Here is a 16332-nt window from a genome sequence, read left to right as displayed (position 1 = left end):
CCACGTATCAATGATAGAAGTTGGACTAAATAAAAAATTAAGGTGTCAATGTTACATGCTTTAAAAATATATATTAAATAAATTATGCTGAACATCTGATTAAATTGCATATCCGATGGATACTGAACATCTTATCAAATTGTCCCATATCTCCGTATTAAATTGTTTGATACCCCATGAATATTGAACATATTATATTCGTATATGGTATTTGATAAAAATATCTAGATTTGTATGTGCTATTAAAATTCTTGGACATATTTGTACCATTTACATCCCTACGGGAAATGAACAATGATCATCATTGCAAAGTGTGCACCTGCCGGATCCAAAACCAGGCAATAATGCTGATTTTAACCTCACTAATAAACTGTCATTTTGAACGAAGTAAACTGTATTTTTTTGGCACTAGTGATTATAATGTAGTTGGTGGTCGATCATCTCCTGCTAGTACACCTAACACCATGTCAGCACAGAGCCGCTGCCCCCCCCTCTACGTAGGTGATGGCTGTCAAGGTTTTGGGATTCAAAAGACAAAAAATCGGAGCTCACCGAATTGGACGAATTTTGGAAATTTCGAGCCGGGATCCAACTGAGTTGACTAGTCAAACAATTTGAATTTTGACCAAAGTATCCCGAATTTTGACCGAAAATTGTAACAAAAACATAACAATATATAATCTATGCATCAAGACATAAGAAGAATGATAAAGCCACAGCTCACATGTACTTCAGACCAGCTAACACAAATTTTAAAGTCCAATACAACATAACAGCATCATAATAGTTAAATATAGTATTTCAGGGCCATGTCCCCACGAGTCACTCCACCACAAATAGTCCACAGTCCAAAATAGTTACACCAAGCATTTAGGAGACAAGTCCCCAGGAGTCTATCACAGACACTGCAAAGTCCAACAGATTTCAGTCACCCAAAAGAAACTATGTCAGTTAGCAGATGTCAATTGCCACTGGCACCTTTGTGTTTCATGGCATCCGATCACCACCATGTATACATCCAAAAAATTACTCCATTGCTGCTGGACTGTACCTTAGCAAACATACATGAAAAAACAAAGATCATTGTTAGTAGATCTTGCACGAGCCAAATACGCATAGATATATTTGTCTTAGCCAAATTTTTGAATTTAAATATTTTTCATAGTCAACATCTAGCCAAAATTTTGAATTTAAATATTTTTCATAGTCAACATCTAGCCAAAATTTTGAATTTAAATATTTTTCATAGTCAACATCTAAACAGTTTCCACAGTTTGAATAGAGGCATGAACAAGAGATTGTATCTTGACAGAGGAGCTATACTACTCTATCTAGTAGAGGGTTTGGAGCCTCTTCTTCTTCTGGAGTCTTCTAGATCTGCGGCCATTAGGATCTTTGATGTTTTCTTCAACCATCGGTGAGGTTTCTGCAGGTTCATCGCCATTGCCATGATCACCAGAATTGACTCTAGCACCCTCATCATCAACATCATCATCATCATCGAAGCCATCCTCAAACTCGTCCACTTCATCTTCCATTTCGCTGTCCAGAAATTCAATCTCTTCCTCTTCCTCCACTTTCGCACACTTCCCATTCTTGTTTTTACCATGCCTTCCACGTGCAAACTTATCCAGCTGACTTGGATAAAGGTCAAGCAAACTGGGGCCTACATCCCTCATAGACTTGTCCACCCAATCCCATATTGGATTTACCTCATCAAATTGGGGCCTACATCACTCATTGGCTGTAGAATGGAACGTTTTGTATGATTTCCCACTACAAATCTTATAAAAAAAATACTTGTTTTGCTTTGGTAGTGCATTGTACATAGCTTAGGTTCCCCAGCCCATAGGTGGATTTTAATCCTGAATCTGCCATGCAACCAGAGCTCACCACACCTCACTCTTCCAATGCTTGTGTGCTAGGGTTTAGGTAGGTAGATGGATGCATGGGTTGATGCCAGTATTTTTGTACGTGTAAACGGCACTGAAGTTTGAAGTCGATGGGACCGAGTTTGAGCTACGCATGTTGCCCTCTCAACCCAAGGAAAACTGGAGCTCGATCTTGGCGGAGGAACCTTGCGGCATGCACGGAGCCAGATGGAGACGATCCCGATCACAGGCCGGCCCTGGAGTGCCGCCCCGTGCGCAGACGGCGTGCGTGCACGCGCCGGGGGTGGGTGACGTGGGCCCTAGTCCCCGGCGGCGCGCTCGCGCCCCGGCCACGTCAGCCCACGCCAGCCCCCGCGGCTCGTGCACCGCGCGCTCCCGCCTCGGGCCGCGCGGCGGCAGGCGCGAGCGCGCGCGCCGCCGCCGCCGGACGCGGTGCGTCCACTGGTTGTTACTCCTCGTCCTATTAGTTAAGATTTCGGAGGGGGAAGCGGAGCGCGGAGCCGCAGACGCAGAGATCGATCTCGCTCTCAACCAGCCACCGTCGGAGAGCTACGCGTAGCCGGCCAGCAAGCCAGCCTCATCCTCCTCTCTTCCCTGCCCGTCGTCGCGCTCCGGTCGTACGTACGAGCCTGCTCGATCCATCGCCGCGCCACGTACGGGAGCTACCGATGGACGCCGTGCAGGCGCCCGCGGGAGTGGTGGTCGACGTCGAGGCGCTCGCCGGACGGAGAGGGAGCGATGCTCCCGCTGCGCCCAAGGTAAGTGAGACCCGTCGCCTTCCATACGTGTACAAGCGGCTAGTTAGTGGAAAACTGGAACCTTTCCGCGTGCGCGCTGCCTGTTTGTTGAAATGCCTGCTTGATCTTGGCTTCGTGCTGGTGCATGAGAGGCAAGGGTCCGCGAATGTTCGTTGTAGCTCCTAGCCTCACGGGCAGTTGGTCCTCTGGCTCCTCTGTTGTCCAGCTCAAATTTTGGTTCCATCCGAGCCAAGTCTGTTGCAGAACTAATTCACTGGTGCTTCTTAACGCAGGAGCCAGCATGGAAAAGGTTTTTGTGCCACGTTGGACCAGGATTTATGGTTTCCCTGGCCTACCTTGATCCCGGGAACTGTACGAGCCACACCCTTTCTTTTTCTCTCGACCTCCAAATCTGCATCATGCTGTGGTTCTCATGTTTGTCAAATTTGTACAGTGGAGACGGATTTGCAGGCTGGATCCAATCACAGATATGAGGTACACTTTCAGATAAATGTTTTCGCATGCCAGTCATCCTAGCTAGCAAGCTACATTCCGGCCTAATACTAGACGAAAACTAACTATGTTGGTTTTGCTGTTTATTCTTAATTTCCTCATCTGTAGCTCCTCTGGGTGATCCTGATTGGCCTCGTCTTCGCCCTAATCATTCAGTCACTATCTGCTAATCTCGGAGTAGTCACAGGTATTATAGAGACAACTAATTGTCATGCATAGGAATGCGATGTTAAATCTGACAGTGTTGATGGCTGTTCACTGACTCAGGGTGGCATCTTGCCGAGCTATGCAAGGCGGAATATCCAACATGGGTTAGAATCTGCCTATGGCTGCTGGCAGAGTTAGCTGTGATTGCTGCAGATATCCCAGAAGGTTAGAACCAATAAGATAATCTTAAATTGAAAAGAAATTTAATGCTGAACTGCCATGTTTCATTTTCTGCTTGTCATGTATAATATTACTGAGGTTAGATGGATATAAGGAAAGAGCAGTAGTGTTGTTCATCACTAATTCTTAACGCACAAGCTAAAATGACAGATTTATTCTTCTGGCTAGTTTTCAATTTAATTGATCCACTGGTTCTTTCTAGAAAACGTTGTGTATATGTTCAATTTCAAGGTTTCAGAAATTAGTAAAATGCAAGTCAATGGAGATTTTTTTTTTTACAAATATAGAGAACTCTGTTAGTTTCCATTTTCATTTGCCTTCATTACTGGAAAAGAACAACAACAATGATCTAACTTTTTGCTGCTTGGTGTTTGCACCATCTGCTTCTTACAATTGTTAGCATTTTCAGTTATAGGGACAGCTTTTGCTTTCAACCTCTTGTTCCACATCCCTGTTTGGGTGGGGGTTCTCATCACCGGCTCAAGCACGCTTCTCCTCCTTGGACTGCAAAAATATGGGGTAATCATCTTATTATTAGACATATACTGAAAGCAATATGGCTCGGGAATAGTAGGTTGATTTAGGGAGTGCAAGGCACATATACATATATAGCCAAGGGTCTCTAGGGTTTATAGAAACAGAACCAATCAAGAAATCCTTGCCTAACAGCACACCATCTATCTATCCCTAGGGGCGGTGCATGGCAACAGGCCTGTGCCAGCACCTAAGGCCCAAAGGACCGGCTGAATAACCCCTCTCTAACACAGGCTTTGCATATAAAAAATGTTTTTACCCATTTTGTCTCAAATACTCATGCAACATACAGATATTCAGACTCGAGATTGGCCATGATCATCCAGAAATCGCCGCATGGTGGGGTGTTCTCCATGGCCACCAGAGCAGATGGGGAATTTTTCCAGCTACTTGGTCAGCCTGTTTGTTGTGTTTTGGGCTGGTGGTAGTGTACGCAGCACCTATAAACACGCAAGGCATTTGTCCTTTACCTGAAAGAGTTATGGATACCATTAATTCTTTTGTGTTTGTTGTGAGCTGTATCAAAAATTCCACCTAAGGTGCACTTCATTTAGAATTTGGAGTGCGATACAAACAAGGGATGCTTCACATACATCCCATTAATACAACCACATCCAAACCAGGTAATCCAACCCCTTTGGTAAATAAGCAAACACCACCCAAGTGATTCTAACCATTTGATCTCCTAATTGTGGTTGTACAAATGGGTTGTGTGTATATCAGTGCTCACTGCTCAGCCAACAATGTGGCATGCAACCCCTCATCCAATTGTGTGTTTGGTTTGAGTTTGGCCTTGATGATCCATCATGAGATCATCCTACGAATATTGGTGGGTTGACTCCACTATTAATATATTTACACTAAACTTGTGCTTATGAGGAATGACGTGGTAGATCTATGCATCCCATTCCCCAAATCAAACAAGAAAAATCAGAAGTGAGATGATGCATCCCACTCCACAAAACCAAACTCACCATAAACTACCTCCAAAACTGAACTCTGCATAGTACTAATAATTTACCATTTATAAAAGAAAATTTTCATGCGTATGCACTGACATGTAGCCTTTGTTTTGTACATTTACCTAGGTTAGGAAGCTGGAGCTTTTGGTTGCGCTATTGGTGTTCACCATGGCAGCATGCTTCTTCATAGAGATGAGCATTGTAAAACCTCCTTCAAAGGAGGTTATCCATGGGCTATTCGTCCCCAGTTTGAGCGGTTCCGGTGCTACTGGGGACACTATAGCCCTTCTTGGGGCTCTTGTGATGCCGTAAGTAATCTTCACAATATTTTTGTGCTTATCTGTGTGTATGCGGCGTATCTTTCTTTTGTTTTTCTTTGAAGAAGATTTTGTTTTAGATAATTATTTTTAGCTACCTACTGGTTTATCTGCTAGAAACTAGAACTCTGTTACTCTATGATTGTATTTCTGATCACGTCATTTTATATTCTAAATGTTGCATGAAATAGTTCAAATTCCCTTTCAGTATAAATAAATTATTTCCTAAATTAATTGCAGGCACAATCTATTCTTGCACTCTGCCCTGGTACTGTCAAGGAACACACCCTCATCAGTAAGAGGAATCAAGGTGAATAGATAAAATAGAACAGACGTTCAGAATTCAGAAAATATTCAAGTTATGTTATGTAGTGAGGAAAAGGGGCAATAATCAGCAGATATATTTGTTTACTGGTTTGCACTTCAGGATGCTTGCAGGTTCTTCCTTTTTGAAAGTGGCATAGCGCTGTTTGTTGCACTTCTCATCAACATCTGTATCGTCTCTGTCTCTGGAACCGTCTGTAACTCAAGCAAACTCTCACCTGATGACTCGGCAAAATGCAGTGACATCACCTTGGACTCCTCGTCCTTCCTCCTCAGGGTATTACCTGTGATTACTGCCTGGTCACTAGCTTTTTGGCTAAAATTGTCTACTACCATTTATAATGGACTACTTATATTGTATTTCAGAATGTGCTAGGTAAGAACAGTGCTGTTGTGTATGGCGTGGCACTCTTAGCTTGTGGAATAAGCTCAACCATCACTGGCACTTACGCTGGGCAATACATCATGCAGGTACTACTTCTGGTCTGATAGATGAAGTCACAGAATGTTTGATGTCAAGTGGGATTTGTTATTTGTAAAATAACTCAGATTTGTCACGTGAGAATGGATTTAGTAAATTTATCATCAACTTTACAAGTTCTATATCATTTTGGGTTTTTTAACATATACTTAAAAACATAATGTCTGAAGATGCACAAAGGATCTGCATCTGTCCTAACTCCAAGGAAATCAGATCAGTAGGGGGTTGCCCCTACTGTTTTCGCTCAGAAAACCAAATCATATCAGAGCTAGTATATTCTTCCCCGGTGTATCTAAACTGTTGTACATAACCATCACATGTCACGTGCTAAACCTACAAGCAGTCGTACCTATACCTGATTTATGTTTTGCATGTCTTTTGCTTTTGCTCAGGGTTTCTTGGACATCAAGATGAAACAGTGGTTGAGGAACTTGATGACTCGCAGTATTGCCATTGTACCAAGCTTAATCGTTGCCATCATCGGTGGGTCCAGCGGTGCTGGCCGTCTCATCATCATCGCATCGGTATTATTTTCCACCATCTGGTGCATCCACCTTTTGTCTATACAAACAGCATTTACAGAAATCTTCTGATTAATTAGCTGATCTAATTGTATGAACTAATAGCAATTGCTTCGACTTAATCTTCTGGTTACATGATTTATTTGGTTAACTTACTGTAAATTTGGTGCAGATGATATTGTCCGTTGAGCTACCATTTGCTCTCATCCCACTTCTAAAGTTCAGCAGTAGTAGCAACAAGATGGGAGAGAATAAGAACTCCATCTATGTAAGTATGGAAGTCAGCAGCATTTAACAATTTTGTGTATGAATGCACAAATTAATTTGCTTCCTTAACTAATTATGCATGTATTGACCGCGTGCAGATTATTGGGTTCTCGTGGATCCTCGGGTTTATCATTATTGGGATAAACATCTACTTCCTCAGCTCTAAACTAGTTGGCTGGATCTTCCACAACTCGATGCCGATTTACGCTAGCGTGCTCATCGGCATCGTCGTGTTCCCTCTTATGCTGCTCTACATTTCTGCTGTGATCTACCTGACGTTCAGGAAGGACACCATCAAGTTTGCGCTTCGCGGTGAGCTGCAGGCCATTGAAACTGACAAATCAAAGGTTGCCAATCATAGCAGCAATGAGGAAAACAAGGAGCAGCTTGTTTAGTCCCATGTTTGCAGGCATGCTTTGGTAAATGCCTGTATGTCGCGGTTGCAAGGGCCATATGGAGACACAGAAATGACTTGGTACTTCAGCGGCATGTTTAGAATAGAATCAAAGCATCAATAAAGTCTGGAGGATGATTCCACGATTCTTAAGAAGCTTGATGACTAATAGTTGAAGAAACGATGTTGCTGCTAAACTGATCTTTATACTGCACGCTTGGAGAGAATGATAGCACGACAACCGGGATTGACACTTGGAAGCTCGGAATGGTTCAAAGATAATTGATGAAAACGGGCATGAAGGAGTTAGATCTCCGAGTTGTTCATGTAGGAATTTCTGCAGAAGCATAATTTTTTAAAAGAATCTTTAATCTGGAATGACTTCGATGCTGTTTCAGTTGTGAATTATTAATGATCAGAATATGCCATGCTTAGAACGATGCAGAAACAGGAAAACAACCCGGACCCAATCTACATATAATTTTATATGATTGATCTAACAACATCAACCTTACATTTCCAATTTACATGATGTTTCATCAAAATTTAGCTACATCGTTCTTCATCATAAATTTTGGATGGGAGGACTGATGGAGTTTATGAAAAGGGAATTGGTAGTCACTAGAGGGCCGGGCTACCATGGGCTCATTGACAATGAGTTGAGGCCCACATTCAGACTCCGCAAAGAGCCCGTGAGACAAGCCCAGGTAAAGCCCACCCAGCCCTCCACGACGCTCCCACCACCCACCCATCCGCGCCGCCACTTCGCCGTCCAACCGGCGGCGGCCGCACCACCACTCCGGAAAGGGACGCTCTCGTAGCTCGGCGGCGAGGTCGGCCGGCGGAGGAGGAGCTCCGAAGATGTGGTGCCAATCGTGCAAGGAGGAGTACGAGGAGGAGGACGCGGGGACCTGCAAGGAGTGCTACGAGGAGGCCAGCGAGACGGAGGAGGAGCTCAAGCGCGAGATCGACGACCTCCGATCCCGCCTCCTCTTCCTCCGCCTCCCCTCCCCCACCCTCGACGCCGCATCCGCCCCGCACTCTGACCTCCTCCTCCACGCCATCCCCTCCTGCTCCTCCTCCGGCGCGGGGGGCGACGGCGACGCCGCGCGCACCCCCGACACACCCGCCGTCCCCGCCCACCGGGTCATCCTTGTGAGTAATTCTTCCCCTTTGAACCTCTCCCTGCGCTGTTTAGAAGATTTACTGGTGGGATTCATGCTTGATTGCTTGCTTAGTTTGTGCGTTTCTTGTTAGTTCCGCTCTTGACAGACCTCTAGATCGACTAGCCTAAGAAATAAGCCTAGTCCTAGAAAAAAAATAAGATTGTGAGTTTGTGATGGTGTTTCGTGATGCCCCTTGTTTTTCGCTTTCCTACTTCATTCATAGACCTCTGATTCCTAGAAGCCGGTTGAATAGTTCTAGTAGCTCACTGTCCTACTGATCGATTCCTCTAGTTTGGTAATCACTGGCTGTTCCTGGTTAAAATTTGCATTTTGCCACTACTGATACCACTGCGTAATGGAGATGCCGAGCCCCTGAGAGTTCTGTGACATATTGTTATTCGTGAATTTCTCTGTGGTCATTTCAGTTGCAGATCGGACTAAGACACATGAGAAATAGCTGAAGCTACCTCAAACATGTAAAACATAAAAAAGTATACTACATTTACCGGGAGATGCTAGTGGATGGAACAAATTTTGCACATATCGCGGTTTGCATTTTTTCTGAATATAACAAACCATACATATATCGGTGTTCATTTACAATCTTGATCTTGATTCAAGGCAGTGGGCAATAGGAGATCGTACGTTTATTTTTTCTTGAGATCATGCGATGGACAATTTAGACTTTCAAAATGCTTGAAGGCAACTATAATGCTACATGCCAACAACCATATCTGAACCACTTGCCATATCATCTAAATGATGAGGGCGAGGTGGAGATCACAGAAGGGATCCATGGAACAGTCATATGCATATAATACACTATTAATCTTGCCAGTGTCAGTGCTGAATGCTGATTAACTACATGGCATCATAGTCACATACACATTCAATTTTTTAGTTTTGCTCCAGGATGGGGTTATTTTCACATGGTAAGAAATATATTCATTTTTGACTGCCGCACCTTTTCGTTTAGAATCCGAGATCTATGAACTATTTGGTTGCAGTGCTTGACTCTTTACATTTCCATATGCCTTGCATATTCTAGCCATATGCATAGGTAGCTAAGCAAATTTCAGCTGGGCAACTTTGCCTTTTCGCACATTCTTCTAATTTCTCCAGTTGCTTGAGCTTCACCTCAACAGTGTTTAGTTGGTTTTGCTGTTTAGATGGTTTTGCTCAAAATATTCCTCATTTTTGTGTTAACTGTACCTCTCAGGATTGGTTGCAATTTTTGTTGCATTAGAATTGCCTTGTACATTAAACTGACCTTTTCCTTTCAAACAGGCGAGCAGATCTCCTGTTTTCAGAGCAATGCTTGAGAATGAGATGGAAGAGAGCAGGAGTGGCATCATCAAAATCTATGATGTCTCCTATGACGTCCTTCGTGCCTTTGTCCATTACATGTACACAGCAGAAGCTCTTCTAGATGAGCAAATGGCATCTGATCTCTTGGTGTTGGCTGAGAAGTATGAAGTAAAGCATCTGAAGACCTACTGTGAGAAGTTCATAACATCCAAAGTGAACAACGAAAATGCCATTTCCCACTACGCCTTTGCGCATCGCCACAGTGCAAAGCAGCTGCTGGAGGCCTCCCTTTCTGTGCTCATGGACAATATGTCCACACTAGCGGATCGGGAAGAATATAAGGAGCTTGTTGAGAAGGACCCAAGGCTCGTCGTGGAGATCTATGAAGCCTATCTCAACCGACAAGTTAACACTGCAGCTGGGAAGGACACAGATTGTAGTGGCAGGAAATGACGATTACGAGCAGCACTATTTAGTATTAGTATTCTAACTATGCCTTTGTGTATTCATGTAAGCAAAACTTAAGCATCAAATTCTACTGCTTGCTTAGATGCACACTGCCTATTTTTTTAGATGATAATCAATTAGACGATGTTGCTGGTGACAGCATGCGCTACTGCTCATAATGAAATTTGATGTAATGGCATCTTGACGTAATATAGTGAACTGATGTGTGATGGGCATTCAACGATCTCCATATTAACTTGATCTTGGGGCAGCTGTGATGATGGTCCACGGGCAGATCTCGTGGCGGTTTGGTTTTAATGACAAAAGGCACTTCGCCTCCGGATTGGTTTAAACTTTGAGACAGTTATGCATTTTCGTTTGCCGATAATATACTGCATTGCAATTTGAGGATCCCATCAATTATAATAGGGGCTTCAGAATTCTTTGTTGCTCTGATCAGCTTGTTTGCGAAACCTGACATGTACACGTTTTTACAGAGATTGTACAAGGTGACAAAGTAACATTTTACGTGCATCTGGTGAGACTTGGCAGCCAGATATTATTGTTGGACCGCATGCTCGCTGATGTACATTGTTGAAAATAAAGACAAAATCAGAGTTACATGTCCAACTCAATTCATATTTTTTGTACCCACATTCATAATCGTGTAAAGAAAATCTGAAAATGCTTAGAAAAATGCAATGTATCTTCTTATGGATTCTCTTTCTGTCTCCACAAGGGAAAATGGATACGAGAAGTCTTTTCTTCCCCTCACTTGTAAGATTTATGTACAACTTGAGATGGCATGGCACAAACATTTCAAAAAAGTGAACTGGACAGCAACCATATACAAATCTAGATGCTAAGCGCTAGTGTACAGAAATAGCGAAATTCTTACAAGCTCGTATCATTAATATAGCAGCAACAAATTGACTACCAAAATCTATCAACTTGCTGATCAGATACACACTACAATATTAGTAGTCAGCAAATAGCTCAGAAACCTGGTCATCTGTCCACTCTGCTAAAGAAGCAACCGGCAGTGCCTTTTTGGGGTTGAGAAGTAAACCACTGATGGAAGGAGCATACTCTTTAGTTGGCTGAACACCACCTGCATTCACAGCAGTGAAGTTCCTTTGCTGCTGCTCAATAGGCTCCCTGATTGAGGCGCGCTGACCATTAAACTGTTCTGACATACCATCTAACTCAGTGTTCATATTTCTCTTTGAAACCTGATTGTTCCCAGTATCTATTCTGGAGCTTGCAGTTTCACCACTGCCATCAGGAAGGATTGCATCACTCTTCAGCTTTTTACTAATATGGAGCATCTTTTCATTATCGAATGGTCGCCTAAGATTTTCATTATCACTAGCCTGAGTAGAATATCTGTCTCCAAACATGACAGTGCTTCCACAAAGACTAGGCTGAGATGTCATGTTTCGACTGTTCAAATTTTGCTGGGAATGCCCATCAGCACTGCAGTTTAATATATTCTTTCTGCGTGGACCTCCTGCCAACATTTGTAGTCCACCTTCCTGGTTATTTCCTGTACTACATCTACCATAAATATCTGGTGCTGAGGTGCTATTATTTGAATCAGATCTTCCCTGGTGTTGAAGAGAAACCTCGATAACTGTCATCTCATTGTTACTGGCCATCATCCTTTCATGACCTAAAAGTCTTGTCATTATACTGTTGGTAGAATCTTCACTTCTTTCAGTAGTATTTGCTGAAATCACTTGCTTAGATGGGGCATCACAATCCTTTCTGAAAACCTGCAAACATTTGCATATTATACCCATGTCATAAGAGGATTTTCGTACAAAACAGTATGATGTAATGTGTTTGAGAGCATTTGGATTTGACAAAACACCACTGTGAAATTGCTGCAGAAAGAATGCAATACACTTAAATTCAAAGGGAGATATCAAGTGCCATGTTTTCTTTTTCAGTGTAGTCGTGCAATGACTAAAGCGCTAATATTTTAAGATTTTACAAGTAATATGTAGTCCATTCAAGATCACTGGTTGATTGAAAAATTGCACCTTTGGATTCACGCTTGATTTGTTGCCTTAAAGTAATGGTTTGTATCTCATTAAACACAGTTCGAGTGCACAAAATTCCAGTCAATAACCAATATCATTAGTTAAATCAGAAAAATTGCAGTGTACAGTAAAGATATTTTTCCACAAATTATAAGAATATTTTACATCAGTTTCCTTTCCTTTTTTTTATTCAGTGGAAAATCATATTTCAACACTGTCATTGGTTTCAACAACAATTAAACTGGGAAAGCATGACCATCATGAACACTGAAAACAGACTGCAGGCATTAGTAGCAAGTATGGATAATACCTTAATCACTTTGGTAACGTTCAGGTAGCATGCTTTGCGAGTTGGACGGAAAATAGCTACCTGAAATTCAAAACATCCTCAACTGCTGAACCAATCACTTGCCAGTAGCCACCACAGTAGTCAGTAGAGTAGTTTGAAAACAAAAGAAACCACAGCTTGTATATTTTACCTTACTGAGAAGAATGACACAGCCAACAGCAATATCCTGACCATTATTACCCTCCAAAAGAACTTTTTTGTGTACTGCAGCAGCAATTGTGTCGGTAGGGTCCTATCAAGAATTAACAACCATTGTCACTCAGGTAAAGAGATGATATTTTCTGTTGAACATATCATTTTACTTGTTTCAAGTGTCCATGCATCAATGAATGTAAATCCCTGCAACTTAAAAAGTAAATACTGTCCCTGTGTAACCCCTCAGTGGTAGGTCATCTCTACCTTCATTCTGCTTCCTACGTCCTGCCTAGTAAAAATTCGCTTTCAGGAAACAGGAAAGCTTAAAAAAAATTGCACAAAACCACTCTTTACCCTCACATCTATCTACCACTCTCTAACAAAAAACTAAAAAAAGGGATGAAACTGCTCGCACACTATCTAATAAAAAAAAAGAACCACTTGCATGCATCACCGTGTCCCATCCACCAGACTTGCACCCTCCGCGCACCTGCGTGCATTGCGAAATCCTCCCTCCCTGTCCCTTCCCCACCATGGCCCATCCTCACCCCCTCAATCACCACCAGATTGGCATCCACACAACAGTGCATGGTTCCGAAAGGAGTTCACCAGTTTGGTCCAGCAGCCCACCAACGACATCCCCAAGGACTTGCTAACAACTATAAGCATGTTGGCAGTTGTGCGGTGGTGAAGGATTGTGCGTTGATGATAGAGGTGGCACAGCAAGTGCATCGATCATGACGGCAAGCCAATCGATTGGCCTTCTGCCCTCTCATCACACTGGCCCACTTCTAGTACTCTTCATCGGTCCATGTGGCAATAGAGTGCTCCTTTGACTCCGTCCCCAATTGACTCAGAGCTTTGCTAGGCCGGGAGGGGGGAACGATGACTGGCACAAGGGACATCAAGCACATCATTCCCAATCGACTCGAGGTGAGGGGTGGGTGACAGAAATCGAAGACCAGCATAAAGGAGGTGAGCTCCCTCCATCCAGATCTGTCGCACCATGCAAGGGAGGCCGACTTTTGCTCAGGGCGTGGATGAAGCTGCTGGTAATGGCAGTCCTGCTGTCCAGCATAGGCAAGGTGGTTGTGAAGCCTGGCCATGTATCAGCCACACAGTTGGCTGATGACGTCGTCTTTCCTCTCCCTTGCTGAATCACCATACTCCCATTTGAGTTTTTGGTGTCAACTCAACTGAAAAACCGCAAACCGAACCAAACACCAATTTGAGTTTACTCAATCTAATTTACTTGTTTAGGATAATGGAATTAGTCAAAGATAGGTTCGAATCCTTGTACGCATGATGTGATGTTTTCAGTTTAGTAAGATGTACTAATAGATGCTCCATTGGTAATGCCTCCATGGAACAGAGCTATATGGTAGATATACTAGCAAACTTAAACTGCTCAGACTGGCTATATTACATTCATTTTTATATCTCTATCTATTTTCTGGATGTTACTTGAGTGGATGTAAATAACAAGAAACAATCAAATATAATTCATTAGTTGGTTTGCTTGGTGTGAGAAAGTTGGAAACAAACCATGGAAGGCAGCCTGTGGATCTGTAAATATTGGAGTGTGATTGATGTTGTTGGACTCCCTGTGGGTACAGCACTAAATTGGTCCCTATAGTTCATTGAGCTTTAGGTGGGTCGAGTAGATTTATGTCACATTAAAAAAACTGCATTGGCACATTTATGGCTGTTCTGTTTACTGAGCAGCCTGAAATGCCAGGGGCATTTTCTACCCTATTCTCACTCAAGGTTTCATTTTGACCAGTCTTGCCATTGCAGTTGTATGTGTATTACATATATTTCTATACTAATCATCATGCACACACCATCAATAGATGGTGCTGTGCTCATCACAACACTTATCCTTATCCTTATGTAGACAAAAGTTAGAAGATGAGATGATAAAAGTGCATCAGGTTACACAGAACTATGAATGTGGAAGAAGGATGATATGCAGAGGTTGTAATGCTGGACATGGTGGAAAATTGCAATGAACAATAGCTTGAAGTCTATTGACCACATCCTATGAAATTTTCATCTACATAGACAAGCTTGAAATTTTGTTGAACCTGTAATTTGCAACATCTACTGGTTCGGACTGAAACTCTGATGTTACCATGTGCATGGTTTGTTTTTTTTTTCTGCCGCAAAGTACGGGCAAGAGTTGAGGGTACGAATGGATAGTGGGGCACATCGCATTAGGTGACACAGAATTCTGTGGCAGTAGCAATCGAACAGGCATTAAACTAGTTACTGAAAAGAAAAAAGACAGCACATGGAGCAGAATACGGCGTTAGTGCCTGATGCTAACCTTTAGCATAATCAGGAGATCACCCAGGCCATTTGGCTTGCACGACGTCACCACCCCGGCCACCTGATGGCAATGCAAACGCCCAAAATGGTTAGTGCACCACGAAATCAAGCTCGGATGAGATGAAAAGCTGAAAGCCAGGCAGGTGTGGAACACGCACCAGCGGTGCTCGACGCAATTCCTCTTCACGCCTGATCTCCTTGATCCCTGGCTGCGCCCACGCGCGTTCCTTCCCTGAATCCCACCCAGCCCACAATGTTGGACCAACCACACATAGAGATCTTACTCAGTAAGAAAAGTGAAGAAGCTCATCAGCGGCGAGACCCGAGCGACATGCTCGGAGATATCCCTCACCGAGGAGCTGGAGGGCGCAGAGCCAGGGGGGCAGCAGGAAGTCGGCGTCCGGGGCCCGCGCGCCCGCGCGTCCGAGAGCGAGAGGTGAGCCGTCGGCGAGGCGGCGCCGCATCGAATCCTGGACGGCGGAGGCGGGCTCGGGGATGCGGTGGTGGCGGGCGGCGTGCGGGGTTTTGTCCTCGTGGGAGGGTGTGGTGGTGCAGGAGCGCGGGATGGGCGATGGGGACGGAGCGTCGAGGCGGATGCCGGAGTCGTCGAGGTCCAGCTCGACCTCCCAGACGGCGGCTGCGGTGGGGGTTGGGAGTTGCGCCATGGAAGGGGCCGAGCCGCCGAGGGGAGGGGAGAGGCGGTGGCCGGCGGCAACTGGCGGCAAAAGAGGGCTGGTGGTAGTGGGCTTCGTTTTGTGATGGCGCCGAAAGCCGGCCCAGCGTCGGGGAGGTGGCACGGGCCGTCGGACCTGGGCTTAGGTGCGTTTGGTGGGCGTTCGCTGTAGCTTTCGCCAAGAGAGTAATAAAAATAGATCTTAAAATATCGTCTCGAATCAAGGAATTTTGTAGAAATAAGGATCCATAAATTATGAAAGCAAGAAGTACCTAGCTGTGTCTCTCTCCTAAACATATCTATACTTTTAGTGAAAGGTAGGTATTTTTTAAATGGAAAAATGAGCCTTAATAGAGAAATAATTTTGTTCATGCATAGTAGTATGTGCAATGAAGAAATTTTTCACGCACACACAACCCATTTGCACAAGGCAAAGCGTTGTTAAGCTGCTAACCACAGTTACTCTATCAACCGGATTGTCCGGCACACCACAGTTACCCCCTAATTAGGTTTCCCAAGCATAGTTCAGCCAATGCAATTGGTAGCCAT

General features: G+C 43.8%; 3 protein-coding genes across 3 annotated transcripts; 2 read left to right on the top strand and 1 right to left on the bottom strand.

Moving 5' to 3' along the window:
• The first annotated feature begins 1990 nt into the window (after positions 1 to 1990).
• On the top strand, positions 1991 to 7737 carry LOC112881734 (metal transporter Nramp1-like). Its single transcript, XM_025946569.1, has 13 exons — positions 1991 to 2650; positions 2923 to 3001; positions 3084 to 3124; positions 3251 to 3329; positions 3410 to 3514; positions 3939 to 4048; positions 5152 to 5333; positions 5583 to 5652; positions 5770 to 5943; positions 6033 to 6137; positions 6540 to 6671; positions 6841 to 6936; positions 7034 to 7737. The coding sequence occupies exons 1-13, from the start codon at positions 2561 to 2563 to the stop codon at positions 7328 to 7330; spliced, it is 1560 nt and encodes a 519-aa protein (XP_025802354.1). The 5' UTR covers positions 1991 to 2560; the 3' UTR covers positions 7331 to 7737.
• Positions 7738 to 8055: 318 nt separating this feature from the next.
• LOC112881558 (BTB/POZ domain-containing protein At4g08455) lies at positions 8056 to 10491 on the top strand. The gene is made up of 2 exons (XM_025946302.1): positions 8056 to 8484; positions 9783 to 10491. Exons 1-2 carry the CDS (start codon positions 8191 to 8193, stop codon positions 10254 to 10256), a joined length of 768 nt encoding a protein of 255 aa, XP_025802087.1. The 5' UTR covers positions 8056 to 8190; the 3' UTR covers positions 10257 to 10491.
• A 508-nt stretch (positions 10492 to 10999) lies between these two features.
• Positions 11000 to 15820, bottom strand: LOC112882004. The gene is made up of 6 exons (XM_025946951.1): positions 15463 to 15820; positions 15269 to 15342; positions 15109 to 15171; positions 12775 to 12876; positions 12606 to 12665; positions 11000 to 12025 (listed from the first exon to the last, which is right to left on the bottom strand). The coding sequence occupies exons 1-6, from the start codon at positions 15773 to 15775 to the stop codon at positions 11228 to 11230; spliced, it is 1410 nt and encodes a 469-aa protein (XP_025802736.1). The 5' UTR covers positions 15776 to 15820; the 3' UTR covers positions 11000 to 11227.
• Positions 15821 to 16332: the final 512 nt, after the last annotated feature.

This window comes from Panicum hallii, chromosome 2 (assembly GCF_002211085.1).
Source record: "Panicum hallii strain FIL2 chromosome 2, PHallii_v3.1, whole genome shotgun sequence".
Lineage (NCBI taxonomy): Eukaryota > Viridiplantae > Streptophyta > Magnoliopsida > Poales > Poaceae > Panicum > Panicum hallii.
The sequence above is the reverse complement of the archived record's forward strand: the minus strand, read 5'-3'. Positions and strand labels throughout refer to the sequence as shown.

Coding starts and splice junctions, on each gene's coding strand:
- LOC112881734 (XM_025946569.1), top strand. CDS start 2,561: ATGGACGCCGTGCAGGCGCCCGCGGGAGTGGTGGTCGACGTCGAGGCG. Junction 5,334..5,582: donor CTTGGGGCTCTTGTGATGCC/GTAAGTAATCTT, acceptor AATTAATTGCAG/GCACAATCTATTCTTGCACT. Junction 6,672..6,840: donor GTCTCATCATCATCGCATCG/GTATTATTTTCC, acceptor AATTTGGTGCAG/ATGATATTGTCCGTTGAGCT.
- LOC112881558 (XM_025946302.1), top strand. CDS start 8,191: ATGTGGTGCCAATCGTGCAAGGAGGAGTACGAGGAGGAGGACGCGGGG. Junction 8,485..9,782: donor CCGCCCACCGGGTCATCCTT/GTGAGTAATTCT, acceptor CCTTTCAAACAG/GCGAGCAGATCTCCTGTTTT.
- LOC112882004 (XM_025946951.1), bottom strand. CDS start 15,775: ATGGCGCAACTCCCAACCCCCACCGCAGCCGCCGTCTGGGAGGTCGAG. Junction 15,343..15,462: donor CTGCGCCCTCCAGCTCCTCG/GTGAGGGATATC, acceptor GGTGGGATTCAG/GGAAGGAACGCGCGTGGGCG. Junction 15,172..15,268: donor AATTGCGTCGAGCACCGCTG/GTGCGTGTTCCA, acceptor CATTGCCATCAG/GTGGCCGGGGTGGTGACGTC.